Here is a 12,152-nt window from a genome sequence, read left to right as displayed (position 1 = left end):
CTCTCCTTTCCACCAACATACAGGTCTAATGTCATGATCACTCTCCATCCCACCAACATACAGGTCTAATGTCATGATCACTCTCCTTCCCACCAACATACAGACCTAATGTCATGATCACTCTCCATCCAACCAACATACAGACCTAATGTCATGATCACTCTCCATCCCACCAACATACAGACCTAATGTCATGATCACTCTCCATCCCACCAACAGACAGGTCTAATGTCATGATCACTCTCCATCCCACCAACATACAGACCTAATGTCATGATCACTCTCCATCCCACCAACATACAGACCTAATGTCATGATCACTCTCCATCCCACCAACATACAGGTCTAATGTCATGATCACTCTCCATCCCACCAACATACAGGTCTAATGTCATGATCACTCTCCATCCCACCAACATACAGGTCCAATGTCATGATCACTCTCCTTTCCACCAACATACAGGCCTAATGTCATGATCACCCTCCATCCCACCAACATACAGGCCTATAATGTTATGATCATTTTTAATCACACCAGCTACAGGCCTGATTAATCTAACCTTATCAGCCTACTGGCCTGGACATTAAACATGTGTTTATTCTTTTTAAGTAAAATATTTCATGCTGTTTTTCACCGAGACCAATAGCATATAAATCTTTATCAAAACCGGAAAATTATACCTGAATCAAAATGATCAGTGGACCATTGAAACATTCCCTGACCTCCTGCACAAGATAATTTGTGGGAAACCATCTTAATGTCTTTTCGTTGTCATTTGATTTATATTCGCTACATAAAAGGAGATGGTTCATCCTCCCATCCTTAATTTCAATCTTTCCATGAGAGCTGATTGTCATAGCTATGCAACCTTTCTTACAGTGCCGCTTCATTTCACTCTTCACTTAAAAAATAAAATCCATGAATATAAAATTATGTACCTGCTCATGCTAAGGCATGTTTGATAAAAACTTTGGCTGGCAACATGGCAAAGCTTATCAAATACTAACATTGCATTAGTTAATGTTACAGAATCTGAATTCAATAACAATTTAAAAGGTCAAATTTAACTAATTTTAACACCATCTAACAGCTAGTTGAATAAGAAGCCCGTGGCCCTTAAGTCATCTGACTATAAATACCTATATAGGACACACTGCGAACAGCAGTAGTTGAAATAAGGGCAAAATGATTCTTCATTTAAGTTCCTAAACATTTCCACAAAAGTCCTATTGCATCAGTGGAACTGGGAATGAAGTTCTAAATATATTTTCAGCTCATCTGGTCCATAGGACTGGTGAAATCATGCCGTACCACGATACATCCATTGTCCATTAGATAAAAGGGAATAAATTTTGTATAAATGGTAGGTATCAGCCCCCTGGGATAGGAGGGGCAGAGCCAAACTGGGAAATATAGCAAATCTACTCCTGTAGAAATGATTGCATTCTGTTAAATCTGGTCTGAAGCATTCTTAGGTGAAGGGAAATCAATTTTGTATAAAAGGCTCTTCTCAGCCCCCTTGAGCATGAGAGCTTTTCTTTCTATACACCCCCACCAATTTTCAGCTCAATGGCACCAGTGGAACAATGTACTATAAAAAAAATTTACGCATGGCATATAATGAAGACTCTAGGTCCACCTGGCCCTTTGGGCCATGTATAGATGACCAATAAAAAGACTGTAATTAGGCTTAGTCATTAACTCAAAAAGTGGTGATGTAGTGTATGTGATTATAATGATATATAAGTTGGCATCTTTTAACATTACAAGAAACTTTGATTTGATAAATAATGAATTTAACAAACAACATTAATTTACAAGAGACCCACAGGGCCTGTATCGCTCACCTGGATCTTTTATGACCAACATGACTATGGGTCAAGTTCATTTCTTTTACTTTTTTGGTTTTCATAAAAGGAACATACTGGCCAAATATAATGATTCTAGGCTTTCTGGTATTTTGGAAGAAGTTTTTTAAAGGTTTTAACACATTTGACCTCTGTGACCTTGAATATGGGTCAAGGTTATTGTTGTTTTTTTTTGCAAACTTTGTTGGGCTTCATCTAAGGAACCTTCCAGCTGTATATAATGATTCTAGGCCTTCTGGTATTTTGGAAGAAGTTTTTTAAAGGTTTTAACACATTTGACCTCTGTGACCTTGAATATGGGTCAAGGTCATTTCTTTTTGCAAACTTTGTTGGGCTTCATCAAAGGAACATTCCACCCGTATATAATGATTCTAGGTCTTCCGGTATTTTGGAAGATGTCGTTTAAATGTTTTAACACATTTGACCTCTGTGACCTTGAATATGGGTCAAGGTCATTTCTTTTACCAAACTTTGTTGGATAAACATCAGAGGAACATAGTAGCTTAATATAATGATTCTAGGCTTTCTGGGATTTTGAAAGAAGTCGTTTAAATTGTTTAACACATTTGACCTCTGTGACCTTGAATATGGGTCAAAGTCATTTCTTTTTGCAAACTTTGTTGGGCTTCATCTAAGGAACCTTCCAGCTGTATATAATGATTCTAGGCCTTCTGGTATTTTGGAAGAAGTTTTTTAAAGGTTTTAACACATTTGACCTCTGTGACCTTGAATATGGGTCAAGGTCATTTCTGTTTGCGAACTTTGTTGGGCTACATCAAAGGAACCTTCCAGCCAAATATGATAACTCTACGCCTTTCGGTATTTCAGAAGAAGTTGTTTAAATGAAAAGTTGACCGACGCCAGACGGACGTACGACTTACGACGGACGACGGACGCCGCGCTATGGCATAAGCTCACTTGGCCCTTTGGGCCAGGTGAGCTAATAATGAAGTTCTGATTTTTCCTCAAGAATAGCCCTGACTTACCAATAAAACAAGAGCATAACACTTACCTTCATTAATGAGTCCTTGAAAACCAGAATATGACACATTCGTATGTACATCTTTTCTGAGCACGTCAAATCCAAAGTAATTTTTAAAAGGCAGAATGCCTTTGTTAAGTTTTGAACTTTTCAGAGAATCATACCCCTTTCCAAAATCAGAATTTACTACAGAGATAGACAGTCTTTTCATGTTGTCAGAGTAAATGTCATATCGATCCTCCATCCTCAGCGTCCTGTAAAGAAAAGATTTGGGAAAGCCAAACAAAATATTTCATTTTCAGTGAGTGTAATACTTAAAGATGTACTCCTTTGAGAAGTAAAAAAAATCCAGTATTACACTTTTTTTTATTATTTTTGAAAGGTTTGATTTCAGAAATTAAATTGGAAGAAAAAAATCAATATGACACTGCACTACTTTTTCTAGTACAGGTGTCAGAATAATTGTATTGCAGGAAATAATTAATTTTCCTATATTATTCTATTTTCTTTTCCTGAATAACAGACGATTCGTTATTTTAAATGCCATCCTTTTTTTCAAATAAAATTTTTCTCTCATCACAATGAAAGGGTATGATACTTGGACCATGAGAGAAAAATCATGGGAAATGCTAAGTTTTCATTTGATTTAAGGAGCTTTGAAGAGCATAGCAACCAAAAAAGGAAAATGTTCCAAAATGACAGAAATCTTTTTATGGGACCATTTTCTAGCTTTTTGAAGACTTCATTTTGATAGAGGAATTTTCAAAGATAGTTTTCATGATAAAAAAATAAGAGTCACTGTGCTTTATTTTTTTTAATTTTCACATGAATAACCAGTTTTTCCAAGATCAAGAAACAAGCTGAAATATTTATTTTCAGGTCTTAAAAATCCAGGAAAATCAGAATTCACAAATTTGAAATCTGTGATCTCTGGTGATAATTCATGCAAAATTTATTTGAAATTTACCCAAGAGTTATACTCAAGAGAAGTACATAAGCAACCAGAAAACACAGTTAACAGTTGTTAATACTACTAAATGAATCATGCCATCCATCGCACGGTCACAAAATGTAGTCCACAAGCAAAAATTCTTCAAATGGTCGTTTAAATCACCCCTTTTCAACTTATAAATACAACTCCATATGCCAAAGTATGTAAAAAGACAAAAGATGTCATATATATATTTATATTGAATTATGTCATACTTCCTATCAAAACATCACAAGAGTATATCCTTGAGTGTCTGATAATTGATTTATCTTGCAATATGCCTTATGGGTTGGTTAAACCTCTGATTCCACAAACAGAGGATGGGCTTCATTATTAACAGATATACTGTTTACATTTATAGTGTGAAACATTTGTTGCAGTTTAACTTCTTTCCATTTTGCTCGTTTGCCATTTGGGATGAAATAAATGGTCAGCTAAAGTATTACAACTGTACATTTGTTTTATAGATTTTAATGCAAACATGATTAACAATGAAAGAAAATTATTTTTTTTTCTAAAAGAAAAAGCCTTGGCTAATATTTCCAAGTAAACACTTAACAATCTTTTGTGATACTGTTGTTCAACATATGATGTGATATTAATTGACCGTTCTGTTATGTGCCTTTCAGAGACACCTGCAAAGTGTTTATTTCCACAACCCTTTCAATAGAGTCAGGTCTGTAGTGAAATCTATTATATCTAAACACACAGCAAGTGTTTCTTAAATGTTATGTACAGTTGTGGGATCACACAATGCACCATGAAGAGACAACTTTGTCTGCATACATTGTTCATCCCTCGTCCTCGCACACATATGAGACACAAAATGCTTTGGTAAAAATGCTTGATCAATATGTGTAAAAGGAGCAAGTTGGTCTGTTTCTTGTAGTGTTAAATACCATCTCTGTCAGTCAGCTTCTCTGACTAATTAAGTAGAACCAGTTAATCATCATGTGGTAGAGTACCCACCTAGAGACTGAAGGGTCACTAGTTCAAACCCTAGAGGGAACAAACACTATATTTCATAACTCCTTATTTTTACAGATTTGGTGCCGTTGACCATTTTAAGGGTAGAAGCTATAGGAGATTGAGATATACAACCTCAGTTGTTGTTTTCAGGGTCAAAGAATTTGTGAAGGGGAGAATAACATAGATTTTGTGAGACTGACCACTCCCTTAGAGATATTGAACCTGGGTTGTTGTTGTCATCGGGGTCAAAGACCTTGCGAAGGAGGTGAGTAGAGTTGAAATTAAAAGTAAAGGCCGCCTTACTTGCCTCGGCTCATGGGAATATCCCTTTGGTCAAGCAGTAGTGTTCAGCTAGAGACTTAAGGGTTCCTGATTTGAACTATAGCAGTGGCAGGGCATGTTTCATTCCTTCATATTACATATGGATTGAAAATTAAAGAACTGACCTGCATGACCTATAATTTGGACACTTTTAACTTGTCTCATATTTAATTTTAAAAAATAAACTCTACTTTACATGTATTCATAAGTCATTACTAAACTTAAATAAAGGTCATTTGACATTGATTGAAATATGAACAGTTCCTGCTTAGATTAGTTTTCCTAGTGCACAGACCTCAGGTCCTGGAGGAGTTGTTTTCTGAACATCAATTAGTTTTATGCAATAGGACGATGTTGTTTTAGGAAATGATGGCCAGTCACTTATATACCATTTCATATATATTTTTCCCACAAAGTCTTTTAACCAAGATTTACCTGTGTTTCACATGATAAGTTTCTTCATATTTAAATGATGATTTGATAATCTTGAACTGTTGTTACTAAAGAATTTAATCAATCAAATTTCAACAACAAAAAGTATATTACAATTCATAAAACATAGGTAAACCCAATAAATTATCATATTAGATGACTTAGGACTACAACATGAAAATAAGACAACGAAACAAAATTGGTTCCTGGAATAAAGACACTAGTGTACTGGAAACAATGAGAAAAGCACATAATGTTTTTGTTTGTTGTAAAAAACTATGTCATATTATTGATACAAAAATATGACACTTTTCAGAACCTATATCTTGAACATGCAATTAATGTATTTAAAAGCATTAAACCTTCCTCTGATGATTAAATCATTGACAAATATATATAAAATATCATTATTTTAAAATCGTCAATATTTAAGTTAAGTTGTTAAATACCATTTCTAAATAATATGTACAAAGAAACTCTCTGGAACAGGCTTAGAATTTGACTTGACATGAGAAAACCATATCACATTTCATAAGAAATATTCACCATCGACAGTATGTTTAAATTGATAATATATAATAAGAAGGAGACTAGAGCTTATTTTTATTAATTTCAATTGGCCTTCAATAAAATATGGCAAAATGATTTGTGGAAAAAAATATCATAATAATGTTAACATGAAGAATTATTTTTATTCCTCAGGGGAGTACATCCTTATTGTTTGTGCAAGATAGAAATTTTCAATTGTTTGACATACTTTTTCAACTAATTTTGAGCAAAAAAGACTTTGTTACAAATAAAAATCACACTACCTCTTTATTTCCTCGATTTTCTGTAACTCTGAAATGTGACAATAATTAACATATTATTTTAAAATTTAAAATCTTTGAATAACATGGGTCATTTTCATCAGCGCACTGGTTTTGCTGAATCCAATACGAATACATTTTCAATTTCCTAAACGATCATTTTACATGTACTGCAAGCCTGTCCAATTAATTTTTTTATCAGTAACAAACTAGTGTTAATGTCTGTATCCTAAATACATGTACATGAAATGTAATATACAAGCTAATGCAAAATGTCTGTATCCTACATACATGGACCATAAAGATGTTAGACACCACAACTAGACTAAATATACGATACTAAAACTCACAATTATCAAATTTAAGACATCTGATAATCTTGTTGACCAATTTAATTAACGTTTGCAATTTATACTTACGTTCAGTCGGGTTATTCATGTGCTAAATATCATGATCATTGCATTATGAGAGGGACGAGGCTGAGGAGTTCCGAATGATCTACACACTTCCGTTTTCGTTTTGTATTCACTGTAGGCCTACGTTTAGAAAGCCTAATGTTTTTCCAGGTACGTCCCTGGTTTTTCAAATTGACTGTGGTACTACTTTTTGACAAATAAACTCATATCTTTATATTTGTACAATAAAACGCATGTTAAGCTACTTAAGGCTGAAATTTAACCAGATATTGTTTATTACTTTCAACCTTAAATATGAAGAATACCATCCTTAGGTTTATTACTTACGTATACGTTCAGTCGGGTTAGTAATGTGCTGTTTATCAGGATCACTGCATTACGAGACGGACGAGGCCGAGGAGTTCCGAATGATCTACACCTTATATTTAAAAAATTGATTGTCGTACTACTTCTTGACAGATAAACTCGTATCTATATTTGTACAACAAAACGCATGCTTAAGGCTGAAATTTAACCAGATATTGTTTATTACTTTCAACCTGAAATATGAAGAAGACCATCCTTAACTGGATGTCATTAAAAAGCGCAGTAATTTTCCGATTGAATCGTGTAAGTATTGTGATACAGGTACGTCACTCTAATTCAATAATATTCTACTGACTTATATCTGTAGACTGTATCTAAGTCTGTGGTATTATTTTTATACAAGACTGCGATTAACTTATACAAAGCAAGCATACAAAGGGGCATAGGTTGACAAGATATAACAACAAGAGAGGGGACTTCACGTGAATAAACACGAAAGCTAATTCCAAATAATTTTAAGAAACAAGTCCTCAAATGATCTCAATTATTCAGCTTTATACCGAACTTCTGGAGAAATAAAGGGAACAAAATTGAAACATTTTTACAAGTACCCCACAGAAGACTGATTATAAGCTTGAGTCGTATGGAGTATCAAAACAGACGAGGAGTAGGATAAGGGAATTTTTAACAGACCAACAACAGCAAGTATCAGTAAATGGATACACATCATGTTGGAAGCCAGTAACAAGTGGTGTACCACAGGGAAGTGTCCTTGGTCCAGCTTTATTTGTCTTGTATATTAATGACGTTCCAGATATTGGGAATTCAAAAGCCTTGTTTTTGCCGATAGTACAAAATTGTACAGTGACAATGTGACGTGCAGCCTAGCTTTGCACACGGCGGGTAAGTCTCTGATTCCTTGCAGAGATAATAGCTAACAAATGCCGATATATACATAGAGCGTGTAACAGCAAACTCTACCTGAGTTAACAATAAAACTAACGAACGAAATATTATTCACGTGGACTGCTGTTCTGACACAGACTGTTCTGACTAGCATGTGAGCTTGAGTGCAAGCTCGACACCTAGTGACTTCACCTAACCCTAGTTCCAGCTACTTAACTAGTCGCCGAGCAATACCGCTTTCACCCACCATCTGTTACCAATAACGGTGTTAGTACTTTGTAAGAAGTCTTTCGTCGTCTGTGTATCTTTCAAAGCTTCACCAACAGTCAGTATAACAGCGATCTCAATCATTCAAAGTAATTTCTATTTACACGTATAGTAAACACTTTCATTAGGTGTGACAATCATTGGATGAACAAATTAACCAATATGTAATTAGCTATAAGTCATATTCAAGGGACGTAACTCTTATACTTCAATTTCCATTACAACAACAGGAAGAAAACTATTAGTAATTCTGTAGAGAGAGTTAGATCATCTTCAAGGTTGGTCTGACAGGTGGCTGTTAAAGTTTCAACCTGATAAATGCCACCATATGAGGATTGATGTTACAAATCTTCATCTCTATAAGGAGTCTGAAGGTACTAAAAGTCCAAGTCACATCCAGAGAGCAGTGAACAAAGCAAACAGAATATTGGGAACGATAAGAAGAACACATACATGAATAACACATCGTTTTGCTTGGTATATAAAGAGCTGGCAAGAACTCACCTCAAATATGGAGCAAGCATCCGGGATCTCAATCATATACAGGATGTTAATTTACCAGAGAACGCACAAAGAATGGTCACAAAGCTACTACCAGGAATGAGAGATATTACATATGTGATGATTTTATTCAGTTTGAGTTATCTCCCTTCACGTAACCTACCTAATTAATGTAATTAACAATGATTGACTGATTTGTAAAAACAACTGGTGTTTTCTATATATGTAATCATACTTTATAAGTGAATATATACGTCTTACGTATTTTGGGTAATGAGATAGTTTTTGATGCTTTGTTAATCTGCAAAATAATGACACCCAGAATGTTACACCAAATTTTATGTAAAGGCTAATTGAAACCAGTACTGGGGGCTGGAAGTTCTGAAGACACACGGAGTGTACAGCGAAAATAATAAGGTAAGCGTTGGCTGCATACTGTTACCAGAAGCTCCTGCATAAGGGGTTGCCTGAATAAGGCTACTCGGGTAACAGTGTAGGTGTGGTTGGTGCCAGTAAGTTGACGAGTCAGGTACGCCAGAAGCTCCTGGATAAGGAGTCGCCTGCAAAGGCTGCTCTGGTACGCCTGACCTTAGTACTTTATAACAGCAGAACACTGGCAGGCGACGTCGGAGCTGTACGGTGGTCAGCTCGGCGACGTGCCTGTAGTAGTGACAGTACACATACAAGGATAGAATGAAAAAAACCCTTCCATCTTTGAAATAAAGACATGATTGTGGGGATATGATCGAGGTTTTTAAGATTGTTAGAGGATTTTATGACAATCAGGCATCATTAAAAATCAAAACATAAGGACGAGGGAACACACAGTTTGGAGAAAGCAAGATAAAGATTGGACGTCAGAAAGTTTTCCTTCTCTCAAAGGGTTGTAAATGAATGGAACTCGCTACCAGAGAATATTGTACAGGCACAAACACTCAACGCCTTTGAGAACAGGCTGGATAAACATTGGAGAGACAGGATTCGTAATATCAGTATAAATAAATCCTACGGCGTACCGACCAGAAGCGACCAATACAAACTAACAATTAAGACGATGGATTTGGATCTGATTATAGAGGTCTAAAGGCCCGAGTTCAGTAACGACTAAGTAAGACTAAGTAGGTAATATCATATATCTTTGATGTGTGGCATGCATCAGTGCCAATGGTGGCCATACAGCTACTAATTCGGAATGGTTCCGACTATCCAGGCTGCGATTTCATTTTTGTGTTGGTTGTGCTACCGAGGCAAAATTAAATCGCGGACAGAGTCAGAATCCTTCAGAGTAATAGGCGCTGGTACACATGTACAAAGCATTGTGGAACTCAGTTTTACATTCTTCCATTTCTTTTGCACTAGATCTCAATCCCATTTGACCGATTGTCTTATAATTCTGTCATTATGAAGATCATGCATGGTGAAGAAACATTTGGTAAAAATGTAACAAATTATTTTGCATATGAATTTATGAATTAAACAGTTGAAATACAGTTTCTTTATTCCATAAGCATATAAGAAATTAAGTGAACATTCCCTGGCAGTCCATGTGACTCTCCCTTCCCCCTCCTTTTTTACTAACTACTATTTACATAAAATCATAGCACACCACCCCTTCTTTATACCCTCTGTGATAGCAGGTTAGAATACTTAGTCAACATACGAAAGAAAAAGACACAATGCTGATAGATCACCAACACAGTGAAGTGTCATTGTCACTGAGTACATATTTTCCCCCCGTTATTGTCTGTATTTTTCAAACCCAGGCATGACAGTACAAGATGTAGTTCGGTGATATGATTTTCAACCCTCCAAAAGTTTACAGCCCTGAACTCGAAGCCCCTCATGACTGCAATGAACTGGACCTCCTGGACACAATCATTAATGATCCCTGGTAGGTTGAATTGAAGACCAAGACAGAGGCATCATTGTCGCACACAAGCATTTTTTTCCTTGGAAAAAGGATTCCAATGTCATCACAGCCACTGCTACCCCAAGACGCTTTAAGGCATTTATTTGCAAACCTTTCTTGATAATGTTATAGGGTGGAGCGGGGAAAGTGAGCATAAAGATAGTGACTGACATCGGGGGACCAGGTACCACATATTATACTATTGGAGCATGACTCTGGTATCTGGTTCAGACCAATTCTGATAAGGAATCATGAATACTCGGGAATCGGGTCATACCTCTGGTTCGGGAAAGCTTTGAGCCAAGTGAGGAGCAAAAACATAAACACCCTCCGTGTTCACACACAATGTGAAATTAAGTATAACTTTATTGTAGAAGACTGTGTAGCTCTTTCAGGGAGGCCCCTTCCCATGACAGCTGCTTACAGTATACAACAACTTCAGAGTGCACCTAACTGATAAAGTCATTTCCACCGAGTCATATAAGCCATTAATTTGACGAGGAAGCAAACTTTAAAAAAATGTCACCAAAGAAATCATCATTTTGTCGATGGGAAACCTCACTTTCACGTCCGTCCACTGATGTGTATTATCTCCAGTGCTACGTAGAACCCCAAATCAATTTCTCACACTATTCTGGTATAATTGATCTATTAAGTATTAAATGCCAGATACACGTGTAAGTGTCGGCATCCGCCAACCTTTTTCCCCCTTGTTTTTTTAGTCTCAAACACCATATTTGTTTTGCTTGATTTTTACTTGTCATAAATGACTGAACAGATTAATTTTTATAAAATTTGGCCTGGATTAGTCTTGGGGGAAGCAGAACCAACTTTGTATGAATGCCTGGTCTTGGACCCCAAGGGCCTGAGTCCACATTGAAATATATCATATTCTTCAAAAATTCTGTTCTTTTGAATAGGAATGAGTTAATTGGAATAAAAATTTGATTTGAAGCATCCTTCACAGAAGGGTCTCAGTTTTGTATAAACGGAGGGTCTGAACCCCCTGCACATAGAGGGGTAGGGCAGAATAGCTAAAATAGTGGTGTGACTTTAAAATCATTATTTTTCAGTTAGGTCAGTGATGTAGATGGATTTCGCCACAAGGAAGTAGTTGACTCTAGCATTTTTGTAATTGGAGAGGGCGAGGGTTGGGTGGGGCCTACACAGTTTCGATTGAATATTACATAATTTTGATGTTGATCAAATGCATTAATAAAATATATGATTTATATTAATCCTATTCCTTAAACATCTGGATTGGCATTATCACTCTTCTTCGAAAAACCACACAGGGATCTTGAACGTTCAAAGAATATGGACGGTCCTCACACGGACCATGGTCAATGTCTTGTCTGCCAGACTATGCTTAGTTGTTAGATGTTAAATCAGTGCAGGTCCATTTTTTGTTTGTTTGTATGCTTGGGGAAAGAGAATAAATTTGGTTTAAATAGTGGATTTTGGGGCTTTAGGC

The 12,152-nt window shown here is 36.1% G+C and overlaps 1 protein-coding gene across 1 annotated transcript; it reads right to left on the bottom strand.

Moving 5' to 3' along the window:
- Window positions 1-675: 675 nt before the first annotated feature.
- Window positions 676-3,170, bottom strand: LOC132544495 (uncharacterized). The gene is made up of 2 exons (XM_060208099.1): window positions 2,882-3,170; window positions 676-902 (listed from the first exon to the last, which is right to left on the bottom strand). Exons 1-2 carry the CDS (start codon window positions 3,093-3,095, stop codon window positions 676-678), a joined length of 441 nt encoding a protein of 146 aa, XP_060064082.1. The 5' UTR covers window positions 3,096-3,170.
- Window positions 3,171-12,152: the final 8,982 nt, after the last annotated feature.

The sequence above is a fragment of the Ylistrum balloti genome, unplaced genomic scaffold (assembly GCF_031769215.1).
Source record: "Ylistrum balloti isolate Yb309-2 unplaced genomic scaffold, AGI_CSIRO_Ybal_v1 Utg369800, whole genome shotgun sequence".
NCBI lineage: Eukaryota > Metazoa > Mollusca > Bivalvia > Pectinida > Pectinidae > Ylistrum > Ylistrum balloti.
The sequence above is the reverse complement of the archived record's forward strand: the minus strand, read 5'-3'. Positions and strand labels throughout refer to the sequence as shown.

Coding starts and splice junctions, on each gene's coding strand:
- LOC132544495 (XM_060208099.1), bottom strand. CDS start 3,095: ATGGAGGATCGATATGACATTTACTCTGACAACATGAAAAGACTGTCT. Junction 903..2,881: donor TCAAGGACTCATTAATGAAG/GTAAGTGTTATG, acceptor TTATTTTTTAAG/TGAAGAGTGAAATGAAGCGG.